The sequence below is a fragment of the Pantherophis guttatus genome, chromosome 9 (genome assembly GCF_059756535.1).
Source record: "Pantherophis guttatus breed Tessera chromosome 9, ASM5975653v1, whole genome shotgun sequence".
In the NCBI taxonomy this organism is placed as follows: domain Eukaryota; kingdom Metazoa; phylum Chordata; class Lepidosauria; order Squamata; family Colubridae; genus Pantherophis; species Pantherophis guttatus.
Window position 1 is genome coordinate 5,821,367 of NC_142071.1, and position 27,670 is coordinate 5,849,036.

A 27,670-nucleotide genomic window follows, 5' to 3' on the forward strand; every position below is an offset into this window, starting at 1 on the left:
AATTAAAGGTAGTGTTAAAGTGGAAATAAACTGTGTTTTTTAATCTAATCCCTTCCCCATTTTCTCTGCCTTTCCTCCAACAAAAGACCATACAACAAAGCTATAGCAAATTATGTTTCATAGCTTTCTCAGCCATCCATTCAAGGTTTTGCACCAACGTAGAAGTAAAACATTTAAGAATTGAAAATATATCCTAGTTTTGTTTTTATTTGTTGTTATTTTATCTGTTGTCTCAATCTGTTATTTGAGAGGGCTTTTAAATCATTCCTGGAAAAAATATTCTTGTCCTAGATCCCCACAGCTGAGAATCCATATACAGTAGTACCTTGGTACTCAATTGCTTTGAAACTCGTCGAATTTGGTACTTGACGCATTTGGACGTGAAAATTGTGTCCTGGTTCTCATTGTTTGCTTGGTACTAGATGCACAAGCTAGAACTTGTTGGTGTCGGCTGCCTTGTGATTCGCTGCATTATTTCTTAAGGGAAAATTTTGTTTGGTATTCATTGTTTTTAGTAGTCAGCATGCCTCCCAGAACCAATTAACGATGGGTAATAAGGTACTACTTATATAAATTTTATTTATTTGGCAGCTTCTATACTCAGTTCTATATTTCCTGAAGCTGCTCTTTAAAAATAAATAAATATGCTTCAAGAGGTTGGCTCAAAACTCAGACTGTTTTTGGGCCACACATTCGAAGCACATTTATTTATCGTTTTCAGACATAAAATAGATTTTATTTATTAAATTACTATCGTCCGTCCCCTACAAGGTGACTCTGAATTAACTGGGCAATGGACTGGCAAACAGTGACACTGAAAGACAATATAATAAAAACATCAATCCTACTTCACTGAGAGGTTCTCCGATTTAGCATTCTTCATATATAAGCACTCGGAAAGTTCATAATTTTTTCTCCTCTTTTACACTGGTATAAATCTTAGCACATTGTATTGTTTGCATACATTGATGTTTGTATAACATGTGTAAAATTATTAAAGTCTATTAAATAGCTTAGAATGTTGAGGGCAAAAAGAGAGAGAGAGAAATATATTCAATATATACAATTTAGGATAGAAATGTTACTAACGTATTTTTTTAAATTTAAATCTGTAGTTGGGTGTAACATTGAAAAAGGACTGCTACAACTCACATCGAAATAATTAGAGGTTTTACTCTTACACTGATTACTTATTAAAGTTTCATTTGTCCTGTGACTTTGCACGCACTTGTGTATGTGTTTGAGGTTAATGTGTACAAGGTTAATTAGTGATGCGGTGGCTCAGTGGCTAAAATGCTGAGCTTGTCGATCAAAAGGTCGGCAGTTCAGCGGTTCGAATCCCTAGTGCCGCGTAACGGGGTGAGCTCCCGTTACTTGTCCCAGCTTCTGCCAACCTAGCAGTTCGAAAGCAGGTAAAAAATGCAAGTAGAAAAAATAGGGACCACCTTTGGTGGGAAGGTAACAGCGTTCTGTGCGCCTTTGGCGTTTACTCATGCCGGCCATATGATCACAGAGACGTCTTCGGACAGCGCTGGCTCTTCGGCTTTGAAACGGAGATGAGCACCACCCCCTAGAGTCGGGAACGACTAGCACATATGTGCGTGGGGAACCTTTACCTTTACCTTTTACAAGATTAATAATTTGAATTAGTCGTAGTTTTTTATTTCTTATAGAATACCTCTTAAGTTTTGGAGAGTCCACTAAGCCTCAGTTAAAAGTTCCAATCCCTGTTTCTGCTTTTTTTCCAACTAGAATTTAACATACCAAAGGTTTTTTTCCTCTTAAATCTGGAGAGTGCATCTTACAATACAGCATTTGAAGATTTCTTCCACTTCAAAATGCAGAAAATCACGTGAAGGACTTTCTTAAAGAGTGGCCATCAGAGATACCTCTGGAGAGCCCAGAAAAGAGGTTAAGAGGAGGCTGCTGGTAACTTACTTGTTCTCAAGTAGGAGAAAATGAGAAGTGGTGGATACAAGGATAATGATACTTGACTTCCTCATAAACCTGGTTTCTTCCTTTCCTAAGTACTGGGTTTCAGCTTCGTTGGTGGTTGTTTGCTGCCATCTCATGGTCAGAGGGCTTCTGATGTTGTTAAGTGGAGTCTGGCCTGAACATTTGGGGAACGAATTCCTTACAGCACCTGTTGCCTTTTTTGCCTGAGATTTGGTCTGCCAAATACCAGGTTTTCTGCAGGATGTAGCGTGCTAATGTGTGCTTGCAATTCTTAAAACATTAGGGCTTCAAGATAAGAAGACTCAGTTCCTTTGGGGGCTTAAGCCCAAACCCTATTCAACCTACAAAAGCCTCCCATTGAGCCACTGAAACAGGAAGCAGGAACTAAATGTTTCCGATTTTTCGTCGGGTCCTGAAAACCTATCTATTTCAACTAGCTGGGCTGGCTTGAGTTAAATTTTAAATTGATTTTAAATTGGATTGTTTTAATTTACGGCCAAAATATTTAATTATTTTAAACTGTTTTTTAAATTTTGTATGTTCTGTTTACTTTGGCTGTTCACCGCCCTGAGTCCTATTTGGAGAAGGGCGGTATAGAAATGGAAACAAACAAACAAATAAATAAATGCACCATCATAAAAGCAATCCTAAATTCAGTGGTGGGATTCAGCCGGTTCAGGCAAATCGGTAAATTGCTGGCTGACCCCTCCCCTCCCCTTCCAGGAGTCCCCATGCGCCCCATTTTGGCTTCTAGGTAAGTGCAGGGAGGCCTCCTAGGTCCAAAATGGGGTGGGGGGGTCAAGTGCCTCCCCGCGGCCCATTTTTGCTCCCAGGAGGTTGCAGGGAGGCCTACTAGGCCCAAAACAGTGCACGGGGGGGCACATCCCCCCTGCGGACCATTTTTGCTCCCAGGGGGGTGCAGGAGACCGAGTGCTGCCTGTCAAACCCCTTGGCCACGCCCACCATGGCCACACACACCATGGCCACACACACCGAGCTGGTCATTAGGGCAAAGATCCGGTTGTTAAATTATTTTAATCCCACCACTGCCTAAATTCTAGATTCCACTTAAGAAACCAGCTGGGGAACTGTGGTTGTAACATGCTGCAAGGTAGAACTTGGTCCAGAAAAAGGAGCTTTTCAAAATACCTGTTTACTTGTTTATTTATGAAACTTACATGGTCGCAGGGGTGAAATCCAGCAGGTTCTGGAGAACCTGTAGTGGAAATTTTGAGTAGTTCGGACAACTGGCAAATACCACCTCTGGCTGGCCCCCGAGTGGGGTGGGAATGGAGATTTTGCAATATCCTTCCCCCAAGAGTGGGGAGGGAATGGGGATTTTGCAGTATCCTTCCCCTGGAGTAGGGTGGGAATGGAGATTCTGCAGTATCCTTCCCCTGCCACGCCCACCAAGCCACACCCACAGAACCAGTAGTAAAAATATTTGGATTTCGCCACTGCATGGTCACCCAATTTGAACAATGCAACTCCGGGTGGCCGATATTAAATAAAAAAACATGAAGAAACAATTAAATCAACTTCAGTTAAAATCTCAACAATAGCAATTAATAGGCAATTAGGAACCCAAGCATGCTTCGTAGCCTTGATGTGGGAATTACAATAATCACAATTCCAATACCCCTGTATTGTATTTTGAGGGACTCAGCCCTGATCCCAAGTCTTCTGATTCAAAAGGAGAATTTTGTTAACTTGTATACTGTCAGATACAGACACAAAGGCTATGATTGTCAGTTAAAAGTATGATGGGCTGTGAACCCATCCACATAGAACAAACTGAGCTGTTTCGATTCCTCCAGGAAAAAGATGCATTATGATATCACAGGAAACGTAGGTAGTGAGAATTCAGAATTGTCAGAATTCTACAGAGATGTCAGAATTCTAGAATGAACAGCTTGGAGCCTGTGAAGGAACGCTAAATAGTTGTATCCAAGACTACTCTGGGAAAGATCAAGTAACTGCTTGATGGGTTTGTGTCCTAAAACTTGACGGCAAGTTATTTTTGAGATATGTCCATCAACAGTGCATGGAAGTAGACGCAGTAAGCAGCCATTATCTTGTTTTAGCCTCAAATGTTCCATCTTCTTAGAGACAGGTATACTGAGTGACGAAGAGAAGATTTTCAACCAACCAACCAACCAACCAACCAACCCAACCAACCAACCAACCAACCAACCCAACCAACCCAACCAACCCAACCAACCCAACCAACCAACCAACCAACCAACCTACCTACCTACCTACCTTCAAGTTTCAGAAGAGCCAAATTGGCCTACTCTAAAAAGGAGAACTGGGTGTTTTTTTCAAAGCAGCTACAAGGTGCCTTTAAATGCAACCCTCCCCAAACCACCAAATGACTTCTTGGCAAGGGTGTATCAACAGTTTCATGAGAGATGGGCTGTGCTGTGATGCCGCGGTTATCTCTGTAGCACAGCAGCAGGTCTTACGTGCCCACCAAGGTGGCATCTTGGCCAGAATAACCAAACCAGAAATCCAAGCTCTCCTCGGTAGGAACAGAAACATACTCCTCACTCAGGGTTTGACTCTGGGTGGCCACAAATGTCTGGTCATACGAGACAATTTGTATACAGACGCCCAACAGCATACAATGGACCTCCGAACCAAGGTCTACCACGAGGATAAGAAGGACAACTGCACCCATGCCATCGCTGTGGTCCTGGTTAATCCGATTTGCCTAATCCTCATTGGTATGCAGGGAATTCAAGGAGGGACCCTGAATCTGAAAGCTTTCCAGACAGCAAAGTACATCGAAGAGCATTTACGGCAATAAATATGCAACAAGCTTCCAATATCACGTCGGCTACCGGCTGCTTCTACCAGTCCAGTTTGCAAAGGATGACATTTTTCTTTCCATCCAGTTGAAGAGCATGCAAAAGAGAGGTGGATCCTGGTAACTTCTAAGGAAGTCTAAGAAAGTGGCTGATATTTCAGACCCGATGACCTTAAACTTCACCTTTGAATGAGCACTTCAGAATAAACTTCCATCTACGGCTCCTGGAGGCAGGCGGTAGCAGCTCTCTGGAAGGTCCTACTCATGACTGGTTCACATTTATGAGTCTTTCCAAGAATGTCTTGAATCTGCTCGCCTGTCACCCTCAGCAATCCTGTTCCCTAGACGCCACCCTGGATTTACTCGACAGATCTTCTAGTCCTACCCATATACAGTACACGAACGCTTTTCAAATCCATTCCTGACGGCTTCAATTTCTATTTCTGATGCTGCCAGCTGTTTGATTAGTAGGCTTCCTGAAAACATTTATAAAGAGATTTTCCCCCAAAATACAGTTATTTTGCAGCCTATAATCTCGCTTTGCCATTTGTTTACTTCTATCTTGCTTTGTCGTTTGTTTACTTCTACTTCTCCGCGAAGGCTGAAATTGCTGATGGGCAATTTCAAATGCAATAAATAAATGGGACTTCGTTAAGGGGAAATGGCTTAATTCTACAACTATGCTGGCAAAGAAGGCTCTTTATTGGACCGTTTCTCCTTGGCTTGTAATAAAGCCAGTATCCCTGGACACTGAACTTTTAAGGGCTCTTCGCTCAAGGAAACTTGGACAAAGTTCTTGTTGCCAAATATCAATGAAAATATCAGCAGAGGCGTAGAGGAACCCTGTAAAGGACATTGGTTTCTCTCTTAGCCATAACTGCTGAATTACCGTACTTTTCGGAGTGTAAGACGCACTTTCACCAGCATCCCTCTAAGAGGGTGGAAATGTTGGTGTATCTTATACACCGAATACAGCCATTTTTGGCCTCCCGAAACCCCGTCCCGCGCGTCCCGTTTTCCGCATAAACAGGGCCTGCAGAGGGTTTGAGAGGCCTGCAGAGTGCTCCTGGGGCCTGGGGAGGACAAAAACACGATGCGGGGGGGGGGGTTGGGAGGTCAGAAATGGGCCCGTTTTTCGCAAAAACAGGGGCATTTTTGCCCTCCCCAGCCCCCAGGAGCACTCTGCAGGCCCCTCACGCCCTCTGCAGCAGTGGTGAGTTGCCCCCGGGTTCCAATAGAACGGGTAGTAAAACCGGCGGTAGGCTCCGCCCACCAAATCCGATGTCATCAAAATGCTTCTGCGCATGCGCAGAAGAGCACACGCGCAAACGAAGCAAGCACACGCAGCCCCGTTGCAAACTAGTAGTAAAGGTAAACAGAACCCACCCCTGCTTTGAAGGCCCCATTTGTGTGAAAAACGGGCCTGTAGAGTGCTCCTGGAGGCTGGGGAGGGCAAAAACTTTTTTTTTCTCGTTTACCTCTTCGAAATCTTGGGTGCATCTTAAACTCCGGTGCGTCTTATAGTCTGAAAAATACAGTAATCGCAAAGTGTGATTTCCATTAAAGCAGCCTTCCTCAGTCTGGTTTGCTCCGGCTTTGTTAGACTCCAATGCCTTTTCTGTTTCAGGAACCACGGTGGTCTATTGTGTTAACATTGCCTTCTGTAACCAAACTCAATGAAACATCTGCTGATTAAAAAAAAAAATTCTCATTCTGAAAGGCAGAGTAGAAAAACGTCCATATAATCAGATTTTTTTTTTTTTTAAAGCAGCTAGAAGGGACAGGCACCTTTTGATTCCCAGAGTTCCAGTTCCTTATCTGCAGTTTTTTTTCTTCTGGCTCCATTAGTTATCTCTTTCTGCCCCCAATTATCACAAAGTATCTGTGGCTCCATTGTCCAAAAGCTGCTTTTTGCTACAAGCGCCACAATCTCTTGTCATTTTCAACCAATATTTACACATGGTTAACTTTTTTTTTTTTTTTTAAATTTGATTTATATGCCGCCCTTCTCCGGAGACTCAGGGCGGCTTACAATGCGCTAAGCAATAGCCTTCATCCTTTTGTATATTTATACAAAGTCAGCTTATTGCCCCACAAACTGGGTCCTCAATTTACCTACCTTAGAAAGGATGGAAGGCTGAGTCAACCTTGAGCCTTGGCGAGATTCGAACCTGCAGTAATTGCAGGCAGCTGGTCTTAATAACCAGCTTAATAACAGGGTGCCTTAGACCACTGTACTACCAAGGCTCTTTGGTATTGTTTTATGTCGTTCTCTTTATAAGGAATATTGTAGGAGATAACCTGGCTGAGCCTGAGAGAGGCGTCAAATATATCATAAATCTTGAGTCTCTGAGTGCCCACAAGAGATAAGTCCAGACCAGCTTGAATTCTTTTTATTCTTATCTCCCACTTATTTCCATCGACCATTAGTTGGCCAGTATCTTGTAGAGCAGTGTTTCCCAAAGTGTGGTACGCGTACCCCCAGGGGTACGGGAAGAGTTTGGTGGGGGTATGCGTTGCACCGGAGTTTGGTGGGGATCACGTGGGAATATCCACTGCACCATGCTGAGCTGCGCCCACAGAACAAGTAAAGAAATAGGCGCGTATCGCAGTTTTTACACGGGAACTGGGGCCATCGTACATCGTATCGCAACTCATTATGGCGGGAACTTCTGCGCATCCTTCGCGCAGCTCGGGTTCAGCCATTTTTAAACTGCGGGAACATTAACAGTTGACGTTGAGCCGCGGAGCTGTTTAAAAACCGGAGAATTGCAGTGTTATCTAAGTGTTTCCCGAAGTGTGGTACGCGTACGCCCAGGGGTACCATATATTTTTTATGAGGGGTACTCAGCGTTACGAAAATTATAGAAGGGGTACACATATGTCAAATTTTGGGAAACACTGTTGTAGAGCGCTAAAGCTTGCAATAAACCTTTATACTCCTTTGAACTGCTTGAATCTCCCGATTTCCCAGGCGCTTCGATCAAATCTTACCGTCCTGCCTGGGTGTCCACTGACAGGTAAGATGAAAATGTCTTTCCTGTTATCTTACCTCGTCGCTTCAAAGTGCAAACCTATTCAAATTCCTTGGACTGTACACACGGAATCATTCAAGTCCACTTTTATTTACAGATAATACAGATGATAAATACATGCCGACAACTTGACCGCAAAGTTGTGGCTCTCTCCCATTTGGCTAACCAAGAAGATCAAATGAAGGTACCCAGTTGAAAAAAAAAAAAAAGATGCCTCAACAGAGAAGTAATCTTTGTAGTCAATGCTACCGTACGCTTTCTCGGATTTATGATTTCCCAAATGCGGTGAAGAACATAACCCCAAGCAGCATAAATACTTCAGCTGCTGCTCTCTAAAAATCTTTAAACGCTTAATTGTCCTCTTTAGCAAAGCATGGTAGGTAACAAAGATAAGCAAACCACAACTTCCTTGCCATCGTGTCTGAAGTCCAAGGCAGTGTGAGAAAGGAGAATCATTTTAAACCAGAGCATTGAATTCAATAGGTTTGTTTGTGTGTGTGTGTGTGTGAGAGAGAGAGAGCGAGCGCAAGAGAGGGAGGGAGAGTGACAGAGGGAAGGAGGGAGGGAGGGAGAGAGAGACAGAGAAACGGAGACAGAGAGAGAGGGAGGGAGAGGGAGGGATGGAGAGAGAAACAGAGAGAGAGAAAGAGGAAGGGAGGGATGGAGGGGGAGAGAGAGAGAGAGAGACAGACAGACAGAGACAGAGAGAGGGAGGGAGGGAGGGAGAGAGAGACAGAGAGAAACACACACAGACACAGAGACCAGACAGAAGTGTGGGGAGAGACATTTTGGCTATAATGGTCAGAATGTGCTTTTCTGATGACGAAATAACCTTTTTTTTCATAGACAGAGGAACCGCCATCCAGGACTTCCTGTCCCCTCTGCCACTGCAGGAATCTTTCCCTGAGGACCACAGGCCCGGCGATGCTTGGCCGCTTCAAGTAGAGGGAAAGGAAAGCCGGATTAAAAGCACGAGACGTTCCCTCTTTGCCTTCGCCATTTGTAAAAGAAGCCCCGTTGCAGCTTTTTGTCATGCTCAGCATTATAAATACGAGAAATGGCAGAGCTTGTCAACTAGATACATTTTTTTCCTCCGCCTGGCTGTTTATAGAGATAGGACGAAAGTAGCCTTAAGAAAAAAACCTCACCAAGTGTGGTGAGGTGGTCTGGACAAGTGATGTACAGGAGATGTGATTGCAGAAGACAAAGTCTAATGCAGGGGTCAGCAACCTGCAGCTCCGGAGCCGCATGCGGCTCTTTGGGCCCTGTGTGGCTCCCTGTCAGGTGATCCCACCACTTGCTGGCCCACCCCTCGCCTTCCCTTCCCAGTCACTCCTCGCCTGGCCTGAGAAGGTAAGGGCGACGGCGGGGGATGGGAGAAGCGGCCAGGGCAGAGACAGAGAGAGAGGGAGAGAGAGAGACATAGAGAGATACAGAGAGGGGAAGAGAGAGACACAGAGAGAAGGGAAGAGAGAGAGACATAGAGAGATACAGAGAGAGGAGAGAGACATAGAGAGATACACAGAGAGGGGAAGAGAGAGAGACAGAGAGAAACAGAGAGAGGGGAAAAGAGAGAGACATAGAGAGATACAGAGAGAAGGGAAGAGAGAGAGACATAGAGAGATACAGAGAGAGGAGAGAGACATAGAGAGATAGAGAGAGGGGAAGAGAGAGATACAGAGAGAGGGGAAGAGACTTAGAGAGATACAGAGAGAGGGGGAGAGAGAGAGACATAGAGAGATACAGAGAGGGAGAGAGACAGAGAGATACAGAGAGAGGGGAAGAGAGAGAGACATAGATAGAGAGAGGGGAAGAGAGAGACACAGAGAGATACAGAGAGAAGGGAAGAGAGAGAGACATAGATACAGAGAGAGGAGAGAGACATAGAGAGATAGAGAGAGGGGAAGAGAGAGAGACAGAGAGATACAGAGAGAGGGGAAGAGAGACAGAGAGAGATACAGAGAGGGAGAGAGACATAGAGAGATACAGAGAGAGGGGAAGAGAGAGAGACATAGAGAGATACAGAGAGAGGGGAAGAGAGACTTAGAGAGATACAGAGAGAGGGGGAGAGAGAGAGACATAGAGAGATACAGAGAGAGAGGTGGGGAGAGAGGGAAGGAGGGGAGAGAGAGAGATGTCAAAAGGATTTTGTGGTTCCCGGTGTTTTTTAACAACTGGTTCTCTGCCCTAATGACCGGCTGGGTAGGCGTGGCTACGGGTGTATGTGTCATGTGACTGGTGGAAGTGAGTGACATCGAGTTGGCCACGCCCACCCAGGTTCTGTGGCTCCCAGTGTTTTCTCTTCAGTGGGAAATGGGTCCAAATGGCTCTTTGAGCATTTAAGGTTGCAGACCCCTGGTCTGATGTGTCTTCCCACACCTCTCCACACTCGTACCCTTTTCTCCTAACTGCGCTGGGTGGTAGTTAAGCTCCAGAAGGCGAAAGAGAAAAGGCATCATTGTACGATCTCCTGCAGATGTTTGGAACGGTGACATCTTCTCTAAGCATCTGCAGGAAACAGCTGCTTAAACAGGTAATCTTGGCTCCAAGACTCACGGTTTTTCCAATCTCTCTTTGGGATCATATCACCGGGTAGCGTGCACTTATTTGAGTCATTAAAAGTCGTTACAAGGGTGCAAGTCACATCCTGTATGGAACTGGGAGGAAGGACGCAGCAAGTCCTTCGGACTCTTTCCCCTACCCTCCGAAATTCTAGAGCTCCAGATAAATCTCCGACAGCAAGATGTTTGTCAGTCTCGTTCCCATGAACGTTGCCTCTCTTCTACCAGAGTCTTCCCAGAAACGCTTCTGTCTTCCTCAACTTAGGAGCAGGCACTTTGGGAAGAGCTCAAATCCTTGCTGTTTAGGCAGAACCACCAGCTACCCTGGCAAAAGAGGGTTTGTTTTGCAGCAGTCCTATCGATGCTTGTACGCCAGCAAGGATTCAAAATCTGGAGCACAAACCAGCTTGTGCTTCACATGGCCCAAGACGATCATCTCGCCGCTCCGATTGTCCCCAATGCTGACTGACACCAGCTCCTTTGCGAGACCGAGAGAAAAGAACATCAGAGTTTGTTGCAGCGCACGCAATCAGAGGCACAATTAAATAATTCTGCAGGATTCAACTACGTAAGAAAATGTCTTTATATACAATACCACGGTAGGGTTTTGCACGTTGTAGAGAAGAGAAATAGCCAGTACAAACACAGCACAAAATGGAAGCACAAAATGGAGAAGGGAAAAATGGAGGAGAGAGAAGCTAGTGCTTATATACAGAACAGTTAAGCCACGCCCAGGCTCCAAACTGTCTCTTATGGCCCCATACAACAAATACTATGTTTCAGTTACCAAACAGTCCATCCCCCATTGGCTGACCTGTTGCTATGCCTATTCTAGTTCATGAATATACTGACGAAGAACAATTACTCCAAAGCTTCTCCAAAGTAAAAAAAGTAAGTACCGTATTTTTCAGAGTATAAGACGCACCGAAGTATAAGACGCACCTTAGTTTTTGGGGAGGAAAATAAGAAAAAAGCTGATTGGCAGGTGGATCAGCCTCCTGGAATACCCCCAATCAGCTGTTCCCAGAGGTGAATTTTAGCAACAGGTTCCTTGGTTGTAAGCTCTGTGCCTTGCTTTTTTTTTGCTGCCTCTGAAAGCCTCCGAAACAGAGGTTCAGAAAAAAAGCCTCTGAAGCTCTGTTTGGAGGCTTCTTTTCTGAAGCTCTGTTTGGAGGCTTCTTTTCTGAAGCTCTGTTTGGAGGCTTCTTTTCTGAAGCTTCGTTTCTGAAGCTTTTTTCAGCCTCTGAAACTTCCATTTGAGAAGCCAGGCGGGGCTACATTCAGAGTATAAGACGCACCCAGATTTTCACCCTCTTTTTTTGGGGAAAAGGATGCATCTTATACTGCAAAAAATACGATAAGTGTCAAGACCTAATCCAGGAACCTTTGCTGGTCTGAGGAAGCAACAGATTTTGTGAAACAGTAGGAAGTCTCAGCCAGGTGCTCTATCTGCTGAATTCCCCCCTGCAAAAGCCCTTTAGAAATATAAACAATTCCCAATCATTTAAATTAGGCCGGAGCAAAATGAAAAAACAAAAACCTGCTCTATCCTGAAAGCTCGGGACTGATAATATCAGAGTATTTTTTTTTTTTTAAATTAATAAACAAGAATTCTTTTTTTTTCCGTACCAGTAAGACGTTACCATAATTATTTCTCAACCTAGAGCATCATTTCTCTATATTGATTCTATTCTATTTTGATTCCTGGATGTTCCAGGAATTTTTCCTGCTGATCCAAACCTAGTTTTGGCACCATGCTGACTTTGAGCAAGGAGCTGTCATCACTTTTCATTCTCTAGTGCAGGGTTTCACCAACCTTTTGGACCTCAGGGACCATTAAATTCATAATTTTAAATCCCGCGGACCACTAATATGATCTGCCTAATGACCGTCTGGGTGGGTGTGGCTAGGTGGTCATGTGACTGGGTGGGTGTGGCCAACTCATCTCCCCGCCCGGGCTCCTTATGGCCCCAACAGGAAGGAGTCGTTGGAGCTAAGCAGCCACCACGAGAAAGAATTGGCAAAACAGTTCAGTTCAAATTGGATCTGACCGAGAAGGAGGCTCAGCAGAAGCACCTCACAGAGGACTAGGAGCATAGGCTTTCCAAGTAGAGGGAAGACCTGCGGGAGTGCAAGGCCAGGTACTGGCACCTGGAGGCTCAGCAGTCTGAGATGGTCAGCCAGTTCCAGGCCATGATGCAGTCCCATTGGAACAAGATCCTCCGGCTCTTTGCCACCAGCGCCGCTTCCCTCCAGCCTTCGCCCAAAACTCTGCACGAGGAGGCCAAAGCAGACCCCAAGTCAGAATTTCTGTCCCCCTCCGACCCACACAAAAAGACCCTGAAGGGGGAGACTCTCTGCAGCAACACAAACGTTCATTGAACATATCTGTCTCAGGGGCCGTAGTTTGAGGATTTAGTGCAATATTAAAAATGCAAATAATTTTTCTGCGGACCACCAAAATTTTCTCGCGGACCACCAGTTGGTGACCGCTGCTCTAGTGCCTAGCTCTTTTTTTTTTTCTTTCTTTTTGCAAAGGGTATTTGCATGTATATGGTTTCTCTATAATTTCTAGCTGTCCACTTAAACCAGGGATGTCCAACCCTGGCACCTTGAAGAGCTGTGGTTTTCAATTCCCAAAACCCCCCCAGCCAGCCATGCTCTGTCCACAGTTCTTAAAAGTTGCCAAGGTTGGACACCCTTGACTTAAAGAGATGCTTTGTGGAAAACCTGCAGACAAAGTCAGAGCTAATGAGCCTCGGTGGTGCAGCGGACTAAAGTGCTGTTAAGTGCTAGCACTTAGCTGCCAGCTGCCTGCAATTAGTGCAAGTTCGAATCTCACCAGGCTCAAGGTTGACTCAGCCTTCCATCCTTTCGAGGTAGGTAAATTGAGGACCCGGATTGTGGGGGCAATAAGCCAGCTTTGTATAGAACAACACCGCTTAGGGGGAGCCGAAAGCCCTAATAAGCAGGTATATACCAAAAAAAAAAAAAAAAAAGTATGCAGGCTATTGCTATAATGCATTGTAAGCCGCCCTGAGTCTATGGAGAAGGGCGGCATATAAATTGGACTAATAAATAAATAAATAAATAAATAAATAAATAAATAAATAAATAAATAAATACATTTATTTTATTTAAATTTAAATAATTTAAATATAAATATAAATAGATAGATAGATAGATAGATAGATAGATAGATAGATAGATAGATAGATAGATAAATAAATAAATAAATATCTGGTGCCAGTTGGAAGAGCATGGGACCAAATCCATTAAGATTCTCCCAACAGCCAAAAGTCTATAGAGATTCCCAGTCATCCAGGTCATGGTTGTCCCAAAGATGCTAGCATATTTATTTTATTTATTTTATTTTATATCAAATTTATATACCGCCCTTCTCCCTGAGGACTCAGGGCGTTGTACAGCCAAATAAAAACATAAAATACAAACATTAAAATACTATTAAAAAGATATATATAAATTTGGCCCCGTAATTAAAAACAATGACAAACCAGTTAAAAACATTTAAAAGTGTTAAGCCAGCCTTTGGGACCACCACCATGATCTGGATGACTGGGAATCTCTACAGACTTTTAGCTATACAATTTGGGATGGACACCCTTTAAATGGTGTGGGAATAGGAACAGATTTCCAGAGGAAAAAAAATGGCAGACTACAGGAACCAGGAGTACCACTCAGGCGACCCTGAGGACAGAGGTAGATCTCCAAGTGCTTCAAGGACCCTCTAAAAGGACGCAAATGACCAGCTGTCTGCAAGGAATATCAATCCTTCCATTCCCCACCACCCAGTCAGAGCTGAAGAAGCTTCTTGGATGAGAAGCGAAACGTCTTCAAAAGACAAAACAAGAAAGTCCAGTTGCCTCCTGAAAAAGCACCTTTGGGTCTCCCATCAGTACTTAATGGCTATGAAGTCCCTAAGCCTAGACCACACCCTAGACCACACCTTCGGGAGAACCGTGCCAGCGCTCCAAGCTGCATTCACTCCAGTGCTGACATAAGAAGAAGGTGGGGGCATCTGGCAAGAGGACGCTTGACTTTTCACCTACTTAATTTCCCTGGAGATACTATCCCCTAGGAGATGGTTTGGGAGGGGGGAAATTCCTTTGAGCTGAAGTAGTAGATAACAGCAGTGACTTGGGAGATGGCCAATGAGAAGCAGAGCAGTGGGGAAAGGAAAGGGAGGGTTTGGACCAGGAAGTCAGTGTTGCCTGCAACTGAGTCTGAGTTTTGATTGTTGTGCCTAATAAATGAAAGTTTTTGATCAAGGACTATTTGTTTGAAATGCAGTTTATTTGAGACGACACCGAATCCTGACAAACCGGTTGTTAACTTTCTGAGCAGTTTGATGAACTGGTTGTTGGAAGAAATCATTAGGGCAGAGAACCGGTTGTTAAAATTATTTGAATCCCATCACTGCGCGCAGCTCCCGCCAGCCAGCTGATTTTCAGGTCTCTGCTGCGCATGTGTGTGGGGAGGGCATGCGGGAGATGCGTGCACGGAGAGTGCGGGGAGTGGGGCGGTCACGCAACTCGTTTTTGGTTCCAGGAGGCTGCAGGGAGGCATGCACTGGGGGCGCGAAGGGAGTTGCGTGCGCATGCACAGGGGTGGGGGGAAGCACGGGGGTCGGGGCGCAGGGGGTCGCATTATGGGTGCAGGCACGTGTACAGGAGTTATTGCGTGTGCACTTTCGGCATGCAATGACAAAAAGGTTAGCCATTACTGCCCTATAAGAACACAAATATTTCCAAATCATCTCAACAGCAGTTTGACGGCCCTTTTCTAGCTGCCTTGTTTCCTGCAATTGCTGTTCCCGGGTACACAGCCTCTGAACGCTTCGGATTTGAAGTGGCCTTTGAAGGGAGGCCATATCCCACAAGAGCAAGGCATACCTGAAGAAAGGAGCAGGGTGTTCCCGTAGTTATGTCCAGAGTCACCTGGCCGAGAACAAGTTGCACTTTTCCCGATTTGCGGATCAGCAACTTCCCCACTTGCCCTTCTGAGAGGTCCCCCAGGGTGCAGGTATTCTCCGCTTCCTTGGTCTCCTGGAAAAACAGAAGTGGACAAGTTGAGGGAGGAGCTGGGGAGAAATCAGGACTAGAGGATTTGGAAACTCCCTCTGAGCTCTCCCTGAAAACATAATTACAATCCTACACCAACATTTCCACCCTCTTTTAGGGAAAAAGTGTGTCTTATACTCCAAAAAGTACAGTACATTTGTAGCCAACAGTTAGACCACCGTTGTTTTTCTACCAAAATGCCAACATCCTGGCTTCCATCCAGCGGACTTCCAGGTCTCCGTTTCCAGCCGCAAACGCCCCACGCGCTGCAGTAGCGTCTGCAGATTCCTGCTGCTCGTTTCAGCAGGAGCCGTACCTGCGTTTTCTCCTGTTTTATCACCATCATCTGCCCATCCTCGTTCTGCACTTCGGTTTTCAGCGGCTTCGTGTCCTGCGTGGGCGGCTGTCCCGGGAGAGTGTCTGGCAGCTGCAGGAAGAGTAGCTCTTCCTCCTTGGAAAGACTCAACTTTGGCAGCAGTTCCGCCAGGGAGACATCATGAGGGAAGGGAGGAGGGTTTTTTGTGGGCGCTGGAGCCTGGGCGCATGGCGTCTCCTCTTCATCGTGGGGTTCTTCTTTCACTGACAGAAAGAGAGAGTGAATGAGTGAGAGAGACAGGATACCTGTTCTGTCCCCCTTCCCCACACAGGCAAGCACACCACCAGGCACGCCTGCCAAGATTTTATTAAGCAATCAGACTAGAAACTTTTGCAGATAAGAGTTTTGGCAATAAACTGCGAAATGCCTGCCAAGTCAGTTTCCACTCACAGTTCGCAAGAGAGAGTTTATCAGTAGCAAAAAGTAATCCACGAAGCAAGAAATTAGCCAAGGTCCAGCCCAAATATGCACAAGCCAGATTTCAGGTAACGCGATGTGACTCTCAACTTTGATCGTCACAAAGCCTGAAGAGCAATCACACCCACTTTTATTCCTTGTGGGGTGTGGCTCAGTGACTCAGCTCAATCTATGGCCCTCCCACGTCTCTTTCGTTGCTGTGCACGCTTCTCCCTCCGACGCTGCCTGGGATCAAGCCAGGATTCATCATCCTCGCTCCCTATCTGTTGTTGTTCTGATATGCTTTCCTCCTGGCATATCCCAGGCTGTTCCTCTTGGCCTTCGGATGGAAACTGAGGCATTGCCAGAGAGGAGGGTCCTGGAGAGGGAGGACTTATCAGTTCCTCCCCATCACCTTCTGAGTCCTCTTCCTCTGTTAGGACAGGCTCGGGAGTCAGGGTCACAACAATACCAAATGACTACAGCCATATCTCATGGTTTGTCCCCTTAGTAGCCTCTTGCCATCATACACACCCCAACTCTTCTCTTCTTGCAGTAAATTAAGAGGGAACAGGGTCCTCATATAATTTCAGGGCTGCAAAATGCCCACTTTATCTGCTTGTCAGGGTTCTGAGTAACACCACCAGCCAAGTAAGACTCCGAGGCAAGAGGTTCCTCAAAGTTCCATTTTATTAGAGAGGTCATATGGGCACAGCTGGGGCAACCCGAATCTGAAAGCTCCTGGGTTTTCCCCACCCAAAGGAAAGTCGAAGTCCCTTCTCCTGCACCCACATGCCCATCACATGGTTCAATCAATCCACCATCCCAACTGGAGATGCCTCCCAGTCACACCACTCCAGGTGCAGGCGGAACGTCCTTGACTCCCAGAGAAAAGAATGTTGTTATGGCTATATAACTCCACCAACTCCATACAACCAGGGGTGAAATTCAGCAGGTTCTGAAAGGTTCTGGAGAACCGGTAGTGGAAATTTTGAGTAGTTCGGAGAACCGGCAAATACCACCTCTGGCTTGCCCCCAAGTGGGGTGGGAATGGAGATTTTGCAATATCCTTCCCCCAGGAGTGGGGAGGGAATGGGGATTTTACAGTATCCTTCCCCTGGAATAGGGTGGGAATGGGGATTTTGCAGTATCCTTCCCTTGGAGTGGGGAGGGAATGGGGATTTTGCAGTACCCTTCCCCTGGAGTGGGGAGGGAATGGGGATTTTGCAGTATCCTTCCCCTGGAATAGGGTGGGAATGGGGATTTTGCAGTATCCTTCCCCTGGAGTGGGGAGGGAATGGGGATTTTGCAGTATTCTTCCCCTGGAATGGGATGGGAATGGGGATTTTGCAGTATCCTTCCCCTGCCACACCCACAAAGCCATGTCCACAGAACCGGTAGTAAAAAAGTTTGAATTCCATCACTGCATACAACCCTCCTCCCACTTTCCCACAGCACTAAGTGTGGCGGCCCTGAAGATCCAAAGAAAAAGATGGCCTCCAAGGCTGCTCACTCATCTGTTCCAGATCAACCTGAGCCCACCTACCTACCTTTCACTGAAGAAGATCCACCTGTTTCCAGCTCCTCCTCTTTATGGCTGGCGTTCAATAGCTTGCCGTCTTCCTGATCGTCCCCTTCTTCCTTGAAAAGCCAACCAGAATGTGCCAGAGGCAGCTGAACCGGCTTGTTTCGAATGTCATTTTTCAAGCCTGGGTCATCCAGGAACTGGGAGCAAAGAAAGGAGAGAGAAAACGGCAGGTTAAAAAAAAAAAGAGAACCATTCCTGGAGACTATTTTGCATGCTATCCCAAGAGTCTGTTCTCCGGACAATGATATGTGGTTTTTTTTTTTAAATCGTTCCTACTTTTTTAATGTACAGTACTGGCCAAAATTGTGGAAACCTTTTGGGAAAAGTGTATTTGTGAGGTTTGATGGCTAATAACACCACTTTTTTGGGGGGGAGTTTCAAGATAATCCTATTCCACTGCTGGAACGGCCTGGGAATAGCCCAGACCTTCACCCAATTGAAAATCTATGGAGCCGACTAAATAAACTTGTTAATCAGAAGCGACTCAGCAATAAAACCCAGTTAATAGAAGCCATCATTCAATCTTGGTTTCACATCAGAACAGCTGCAGAACTAAAAGACTTGGTTCACTCCATGGGAAGACATTGTAAGGCTGTAATTCATGCTAAAAGATTCGCAACTATTAACTGACGTGATATTTTTTGTATATCTCCTTTTTTCTACGTGTTTCACTTTTCTTCTTTATACCGTAACTGCTATTCTAATAGCACATCCTTCATAAAAGTTATTGCATGACATTCTTGGTTAAATTATCTTTCCATTGATATATCATTTTATGGGACTACTCCCCCCCCCCAAAAAAAAGTGGTGCGGGAGCACCAGAAACCAAACCACCAGGTGGCCGGTGTGCGTGCTTGCACCAGAAACTAGATGATCATCTTCCCGGCACACGCATGAGCATTGGGTGGCTATTCTTCTGGTTTCTGGCACATGTGTGTGCACCGGCCAGCTGCTCTTTGCGCGCACATGCACGTCAGAAACCGGAAGACCAAGTGGCTGGTGTGCATGTGTGTGCAGGAAACCGGAAGATCATCTGCCCGGCGCGCGCATGCGCAATAGGTGGTTGCTCTCCCAGTTTTTGGCCGTGTATGCGTGCTCCCATTTTGGCACCTGGTGCCAAAAAGGTTCGCCAACACTGCCTTAGAGGCTGAGTCCTATGAGGATAAAGTCTATATTTGGCGGACCATCTGCAGCCAGCAACAGCTTCCCATCGCCCGGTGCGCTCTCACAGGGAGGGCCTACTCAGGGTGCCGTCGGTCAGACAATGTCGGCAGGCGACCCCCCAGGGAGAGAGCTTTCTCTGTAGGTGCACCCACCCTTTGGAATCAACTCCCTCTGGAGCTCCGGGTGGCCCCCGACCTTCGCTCCTTCCGCCGTGGGCTGAAAACGTGGCTATTTCATCTAGCCGTCCTAGACTGATGGGGTTTTTAACTTAATGGGGTTTTATTGGATTTTTTGTCAATTTTATCATGGACTTTGTGTTGTTTATTGTTGTAAGCCGCCCTGAGTCCTGTGGAGATAGGGCGGCATATAAGTCCAATTAAATAAATAAAATAAATAAATATTATTTCAGGAGTTTATGGATGGTTCTTCCAAGTTTGGCCCTTCTCAAACTCACGTCATCTTTCTCCAACATGCGCAAGATCTTCTTAGTCTCTTCATCCGTCTCCCTCTTCTCTTTCTTTATGTTGATGATGTGGGATGGGCCAAAGTCGGACATATCCACAGACTTATCCCAGGTACCTGCACAAAAAGCAAGAGTAGCATCACTGCAAGTGGCACCTCTCATAATGCAGATGTCAACTTGCAAAGCTTTCAAGTTGCCATGAGCAGGAGGGAGGGAGAACGGAAGTGAATTCCATACATTCTTCCTGACCGCAATCAGAAGGAGGGTGTTAGGTTTCACAGCTGGCCAAAGTGGTTAACTGGAGAATGTGATTTATGACATGGCCAGAGGAGGGGAGAGACAGGGTCATAGGGGAACGTAAATCTACGTGGGATCAGTCCTAACTGCATCCCAGTATTGCCGGAATGTTGCTCCTAATAAATGACTATATTTCCTTTGAAGTTTGGATCATGGCTCATGAATTAATTAGGGCATCTTTCGGAAACTTGACAGCAGCTTTATGGTGCACAGCCGAGGAGATCCTGGATGGCCAAGTCACCCACGCCAGGCGTTTCATTAAAAAAATAAGTTAAAAAAAGGCTTTATTAGAATCATAAATGGATACATATGTGTTTATGCAAACAAGGAGAGAGAAGAAAACTCAAGAAGGAATAAGGAAAAAGAAGATTCTGGAGGACATCATGGTTAATTTACAGTAGTGGCCAAAATTGTAGAAACCTTTTGGGAAAAGTGTATTTTTTAAAACTAGCTAATAACACCACTTTTTTCGGAATAGTACCATAAAGTTATATATCAATGGAAAGATAATTTAATCAAGAATGTAGGATTGCTTCTATTAACTGGGTTTTACTGTTGGGTCACTTCTGACTAACAAGTTTCTTTAGTGGACTCCATAGATTTTCCATTGGGTTAAGGTCTGGACTATTCCCAGGCCATTCCAGCAGTGGAACAGGATTATCTTGAAACTCAAAGAAAAAGTGGTGTTATTAGCCATCAAACCTCAAAAATACCCATTTCCCAAAATGTTTGCACAATTTTGGCCACTACTGGTATGATCAATGGAACAGCTCTGTTCATGGAACATGCTGGAGACAGATTAATCATTTTCCAGGATATCTGGTTTGGCCAAGAGTTTTAGGGTAGGGAAGCATCACCCGTTCACCTGAGGACGAATTGAATACCAAGCCTAACCCAGCTTCCTGTTACATTCTGGCGGTTTTTACCAGCCAGAAAAATAGGAATCCAATCTATAGGTGTCAAGAGTTGATGTCACAGAGAATCTTGTCCATCCCAAATAACCCCCACTGAACTCTGCCCTCTCTGATGGACTTGCCCAACCAGCTCTGATGCTGAGGATTTTTACGCCAACCCTCAAGATGCACTAAGTACTTTATCATAGTTACTTAAAAGCTTTCTATCAGATACAACACATTCCGATTTTACTAATTGATCCCATCCTATTCCACAAGTCTACTGGGATGGCTGAAGCTGGTAGGATGGGGACCAGCGGGTTAAGAGTCTCAAGGAAAGCTTGATGAGTGAAAATTTAAAAGCCCAAACAGTCACCCTTGGACTGCCCCAACTTAATCATTCCCAAACCTTTCTTCCTCATCATTTCTGCTGGGCCTTGCTCAAAGATGGAGTGCGACTGAATAACTTCTGGCCTCCCTCTGCCTCGTCCATGACTTTCCCGTTGCCGATCTCGATCGCGGTCCTTCTTCTCTTTCAGGGCAGAAAGGTCCTCCTTGGGCCTAACGAGAAAAAACAAAACAAAAAAAAAAAACCCAGAACAAATGTATTCAATTGCTCAATGAGAGCTGCCAGACCTCTGTCTTTAGGACTTAGGTAGAGGTTCCCTTCACACATATGTGCTAGTTGTTCCCAACTCTAGGGGGGCAGTGCTCATCTCCGTTTCAAAGCCAAAGAGCCAGCGCTGTCCAAAGACGTCTCTGTGGTCATGTGGCCGGCATGACTCAACGCCAAAGGCGCACGGAACGCTGTTCCCTTCCCACCAAAGGTGGTCCCTATTTTTCTACTTGCATTTTTTACATGCTTTCGAACTGCTAGGTTGGCAGAAGCTGGGACAAGTAACGGGAGCTCACCCCATTACGCGGCACTAGGGATTTGAACCGCTGAACTGCCGACCTTTCGATTGACAAGCTCAGCATCTTAGCCACTGTACTACCGCATCCCTTTGTCTTTAGGACTTAAAGGTTCCAAAATATCCAAAAGGCCCTTTGCATCAGTAGCTTTATAAGGATTTCATGACTGAACCTCTTTCAGACATGCAGGAAGAGCGAAGGATAGGACTTCCTATGACAGAATTTCATACTGAAGATGGAGGCTGTGACCAAAAGGTTCATATGTTAATTAGGAGGGGTCGGAGAGCAGGGAGAATTGATGGGAATAGATAGCTGAAAGTTGCAGTTGACAGGGGAGGAAAAAAGAAGATAAGGAAAGGAAAAAGAAAGAAACTGCCACATTTTTCGGAGTATAAGACGCACCTTAGTTTTTGGGGAGGAAAATGGGGGGGGGGAATTCTGCCTACCAGGTATTCATCTGGCTAGTCCCAGCACATTAGTTCGCTCGCTGATTTTGAGGTTGGGGCTGTGTTTCTAAAGCACAGCTGATTGTTGGAGGGAGCAGCAATTAGAAAAGCAGGCAAAGCACGGAAGATCCCTTCGCTCGTGTTGGGGCTGATAAACAGCTTCAAAAGCACATCTGATCCTCGGAAGGAGCTCCAGTGACTAAAGTAGGCAAAGCGCGGAAGGGGTAAGAGAAGCCAGCAGCTGTTCCAGGAAGCCATTTTGGGCACCTCACAGGGCTACATTCGGAATGTAAGACATACCCAAATTTTCAGCCTCTTTTAGGAGGGAAAAAAGTGCATCTTATACTCCAAAAAATACGGTATATAAAGGAAAAGATCAACAAAAACAACTTGTGAAAAAAGACTCAAGCATTCTAAAGGTCTGTATCTTTCCATAAAATCACCACGTAGTTTTAATTGTTTATTAACAACTGGTTGCCTGGGCAAATGAGAAACACACTACAGTTTAATTACCTATCCCTCCCATCCACGCATAAAAAGCTACAACTATATTATCCAAAGAAAGCAAATAAGACAACCGAAAAGCACAGTGCAAGAACTATTCTTCGGTAAGGACAGTAAGATTTTAAACTACTGTATGCTCATTTCCCCCCAAATAATAACTCAAGAAATTGACCAAATAAGCCCTTAGAACAAAATTATAGGTTTGATCAACAGTACAAATAATGTTAAAATATAGCATCTCAGGAGATAGTACACAAGGGAAGGTTTTAGAGTAACTGAGATCTAACAAGCGTTATAAACCTGAACATAACTTTAAGTTAAGTCTGAAACCAGGGTAGATAAAAATTGATTAAAAAAAGTTGGTTTTTTAAAATTTAAATCAGATTTTTTTTTATTTTTATCAAATTAATTTTAATAAAATGCTTTTGAAGTAAAAAAAACTATCTAAAGATAGTTTTCTATTTAAGATACATAAATAATTTAGTTTATTCAGCATGAAATGGAGCTTAGTTATGTAGCATGAGGCTGTATATTCTGCAACACTGGGACTATTGGTGAGTCAACAGTGGGTCAAAGGTGTAGCAGAGATGACAGTTGCTCTTTAAAAATTATGATTTAAATCGCGCTGATTTAAATCAAGCCTTTTTACTAGTGATTTAGATCAACTTGATTTAATTCAATTTAAATTTAAATCGTGATTTAATCGTTTCATTTAAATCGTGATTTAAATTGACTTGATTTAAATCAAATGAAATCCACCCCTGGCTGAAACCACATATTAAGACAGGTCTTCTAAGTGCTTTATTGATCATTAAGCAGTTCATTTATATTAATACATTCCATGAAAACAGCATTGAAAGGGAACTTACTCTTCTTTGATTTTCCTGCTAATGATGTTAGGGGCAAAGGTTTTCTAAAAAAAAAGAAGAAAAGAGAACAAGCATAGATTAAGCACAATGTTTTCTTTATGACAATTTTCAGAGTACAGTGTGTGCTAAAATTGAAACTCCAATATTTATTTGATTTGATTTATATAGCTACTCATCTCACTTTGAGGTGACGAGGTAGTTTACAATAAAATATATAAATATGCTTGAGATTCTCACGTTTCTGAGGGAAGAAAATATTTTTTTTAGCATTCTTCACAGTTGCATTGCTTGGAGAAGATGCTTCTTTTAAAATGTTTCAGTATTTAGGGGCAGCAAATATTTTGAATTCCTTAACAGTACAGTATGAAGCTCTTGGCTCCAAGGTATGCTTTCATCTTAATCAAAATTGACATGTTCTCTTTGTTCTCTTTCCAAAACAAATGCCAACATCTCAAAATATTTGAATACCAGCAGTCAGAAGACATCAAGTAAAATTGATCACTCTATATCATAAAAATGCAGTGTTTACGTATAGAATCAAATATCCTTGACATAAACGGCCAATTCACGATCCTCCAGATAGCTTGGTTATTGCATAACCAATTCAAAGAAACAAAAGGAACATTTAGAATCCAGAGAATAGCCTGTTTCTGTTTTTTAAAAGTTAATAGGAATCGCGGCTATTAAACTGAATGAGATAAAACATTTAATGAAATAAAACTCCCAAATCAGCAATTTCCCATCTCTCACGTTTGTTAGCATTCCTCATGGCTAACTTAATAATGACCAAAAGTGGGACAGGTTTTGCCAACCACAGCAATCTATGTTCATGCAGATAACATCTGTGCCAAATATTTAGAAATAAAGAGATCCTGCTTTTCTTGAAAAGAAGTGTCCTTATCTTGTAATTAAAAGTCAGCATGCTTAGCTTTATTATTCTAGGTTGTTTTGTTTTTTTTAACTAAATGGAGATTTGGTGATGAACTGCCTCTCTGAGCTAAATAACTCATCAACTCTCATGTCACATGAGGCCTGGAACAAGGAATGGCACAGAAACTGATGCTTTCACAGGAGAACCAAAACATTAGAAGAGTTCCACGTAATCAATATTTCACCCCTACTTTTACGTGCAGTAAAAAGAGCAAAACTGTTCTCCACAGAAATAAGCTTGGAAACTATAGAAAAATGTAAGAGGCTCCTATCTCAAAAAAAGGCACATATAATCCGTGCACTTTCTCTTACACTTCTGGGGGGAAAAAACCCTGCAAATCAACACATTGTTTACCACTTTGAAAGAAAAAGGCGAACATAATCGTGCAGCCTCAAGTTTGCAATGGTTAGGTAAGTCCTAAAATTCTACCTCCAACTTGGGAGGGAAGAGAGGGGAGAAAACTTTGTTTGCCTATGTCTGTAATGGCGAACCTATGGCACGCGCAGAGCCATATCTGTGGGCACGCGAGCATTGCCCTAGCTCAGCTCCAGCACGCATGCATGCACCGGCCAGCTGATTTTCAGGCCTTCCGGGCCCACCAGAAGTTGGCAAACAGGCTGTTTCCAGCCTCCAGAGGGCCTCCAGAGGGGTGGGGAAGGCTGTTTTCGCCCTCCCCAGGCTCCAAAAAAAGCCTCTGGAGCCTGGGGAGGGCAAAAAATGGGCCTACCGGGCGCACCAGGCGCACCAGGCCAAAAGCGGGGGGTGGGGGGTGGGTCACACACGAATGCGCGGGGGGCGCATTGAATTATCAGTGTGGACACACACGTGACCCCCCCATGCTCCCCCCGCTTTTGGCACACGACGGCAAAAAGGTTAGCCATCACTGGCCTATGTAATGTAGCCCTACTTATTTTTCAACACTGTTGCACCCACTGCACCCTTAATCCCCCCAATGTTCCATGTAGCTGCCACAATTGCCATCCCTACCCTGAGCCCATACAGGCAGCCGTCGACTTATGACCACAACTGAGCCCAAAATATCTGTTGCTACTACTATGTTCATGTCGGAAGAGCTTAGCAAGGCATTTTCTGGGTTGACATGCTGGTGACATCACCATTGTCCAGGGGATGCTCGAGGAAGCTTCTTTCATGTCCGCCAGTATTTCCCCACCGAAGTGGTACCTATTTATCTACTTGCATTCGCATACTTTCGAACTGCTAGGTGGGCCCAAGCTGGGACAAATTGACGGGAGCTCATTCCATCACACGGCTTAGCTCTCGGGTTTTGAACCGCTGAGCTGTCCACCTCTCAATGATCTTCTGACTCTGTTCTAAGGCCACGAACCACCTCTGCACCTATTTCTATTGCTGGTGAGTTTTCTCTCATTTTATCACTTTTCTTGCCACAGGTGTTAAGTTAATAACACAGTTGTTAAGTGAACCCGATTTCCCCGTGGATTTTGCTTGTCAGAAAGTTGCAAAAATGACGCAGCCTTAACTTGTCCTATTGTGTGAATGTGTGTTTTTGGAGTGTTAATTCCTGGCAATTGCTGCTGGTCCATGTAATTTTCTTGGCAAGGTTTTTCGGAAGGGATCTGCCAGTGCCTTTTTCCTAAGACTGAGCGAGAGGGTCTGGCCCAAGATTATCCAGCTGGCTTTGTACCCAAGCAAGACTAGAACTCACGGTCTCTGTTTTTTTGGCTTTGGTGCGTTCACCACCACACCAAACAGACTAACATGCATCCTAGGAATAAAAAAATACTTCTTGCAAGATACTTCCTTAGCAAGAGATCCTTCCTTGCCTTTTTCACCCCGCCAAGGGTAAGATCTCGGGAGCGGATGGAAGGCAGGCGGCCTGCCGAGATGGGCGCGGGAGTCCTTCTCCCTATTAATCCTCGAGCAGGAGGAAGCGAGGGCCGGCCACTCTCGGGATCGCCACTTGAAGTTCCTTCGGACATCTTGCAAGACCTGCCGAAGAGAAGAAGAGTTAGGTGAGAAAAAAAAACACCTTTAAACAAGATGAAACTTCTCCGTTGCCCTCCACCCCCCAGGTGTGGAGCCCACTGGTATCCCGTGTGGGCTGGGGAGGATGGGGTTTATAGTCATGGAACAGAACACTCCCCCCATGGATGTGTAAGACGACGGGGGTCCCATTCTCCACAGTGTCTTTCCCAGGTGTGGGACCACTGCGGCTCCCACTGGTACCCCGTGTGGGCTGGGGAGGATGGGGTTTGTAGTTGTGGAATAGAAACCCACCTCCCACGGATGTGTAGGACGACGGGGGTCCCATTCTCCGCAGCGTCTTTCCCAGGTGTGGGACCACTGAGGCTCCCACTGGTACCCCGTGTGGGCTGGGGAGGATGGGGTTTGTAGTCGTGGAACAGGAAACCCTCCCCCCCCCAGAGGTGGGCTGGCACCACTTCCAGGTGTGGAGCCAACGCCCTACACATTTCCTTCAGACGCCTTGCCCTGTGCTCTTTAACCCAGGGACTACAGATCCCATCGTCCCCACCCCTCATTAGGGTATCAACGGGGGCCCCAATGGTCCCACCCCTCAGGAGAAGGGCGCTACGGAGAATGGTCCAACATATCCGGCTAGCGCCGAGAAGAGAAAGTCCAGGGTCCTTTCCTGAGCTAAAATAAAGGACTGGAGGCCACCAGGAGAAGCACCAGGGATGCCAACCCCCCCCCCCCCCAATCATTGCGGCCTATCCGCAAGAGCTTCGCCAGTGTCCCACCCACCCACCCTCTTCCCATTCACGTCGCCCTTACGGAAAGCACCCCCTCACTTCGTCTCCTCTCCTGACGGACCCAAGACGGTTTCAGCCTCCTCCGACCTCGTTCAAGTTTGTTTCTCCAGCTGCCCTGGCAAACTCGGCTCCTTCTCAGGGCGCATGCGCGAGCCGTTCAGCCGCCATCTTAAGCCTACGGTCTCACGTTTTACGCGTGTGTGTGGGGGGGGGGTTCGTCCGCCATGTTTGTCGCGGGCATGGCTCCTTCTCCGCCCCTTCCCCTCCGACAGGGGAAAGCCAGCCAGGGGAAAGCGGCCATTTTTCTCGCGGGCGGATATTGCGCTGCGTTGCAATTGAATGTGTGTTCTCCCATTCGGAGGAGGGACGCGAAAGTGCGAGCCAAGTGACATCATTAAAAAAGCGACTGACTTTAGCCAGGGGTCTCCAAACTTGGCCACTTTAAGACTTGTGGACTTCAACTCCCAGAATTCCTTTGGAGTTCCTGAGGAATTCCGCCTCAGCTTTGCTGGCTGAGGAATTCTGGGAGTTGAAGTCCACAAGTCTTAAAGTGGCCAAGTTTGGAGACCCCTGGACTTTACAATTCAAATTTATTATGTCTTTAGTAGAATCCAGGGGTGAAATCCAGCAGGTTCTGAC

General features: G+C 45.3%; 1 protein-coding gene and 1 long non-coding RNA gene across 7 annotated transcripts in view; one reads left to right on the forward strand and one right to left on the reverse strand.

Moving 5' to 3' along the window:
- POLR3D (RNA polymerase III subunit D) overlaps nt 1-27,264 on the reverse strand; it is a 39,662-nt gene extending 12,398 nt beyond the window's left edge. The window contains exons 1-9 of one of the 6 annotated variants that reach the window (XM_034432924.3): nt 27,071-27,264; nt 26,084-26,249; nt 23,351-23,394; nt 21,029-21,180; nt 19,421-19,545; nt 17,765-17,939; nt 15,759-16,021; nt 15,275-15,427; nt 7,872-10,839 (exon numbers count right to left, since the gene is read on the reverse strand). In XM_034432924.3, the coding sequence (XP_034288815.1) occupies nt 10,717-10,839; nt 15,275-15,427; nt 15,759-16,021; nt 17,765-17,939; nt 19,421-19,545; nt 21,029-21,180; nt 23,351-23,394; nt 26,084-26,239 (1,191 nt within the window). In that variant the 5' untranslated portion in view covers nt 26,240-26,249; nt 27,071-27,264 and the 3' untranslated portion in view covers nt 7,872-10,716. Of the gene's footprint in view, nt 1-7,871; nt 10,840-15,274; nt 15,428-15,758; nt 16,022-17,764; nt 17,940-19,420; nt 19,546-21,028; nt 21,181-23,350; nt 23,395-26,083; nt 26,250-27,053 lie in introns of those variants that run through there. The other 5 variants (XM_034432925.3, XM_034432926.3, XM_087875888.1 and 2 more) reach the window with 5 other exon arrangements.
- LOC117674740 (uncharacterized) lies at nt 3,872-5,298 on the forward strand. The gene is made up of 2 exons (XR_015729405.1): nt 3,872-4,015; nt 4,064-5,298. It is a non-coding gene; the product is annotated as an uncharacterized LOC117674740 (long non-coding RNA).
- Nucleotides 27,265-27,670: the final 406 nt, after the last annotated feature.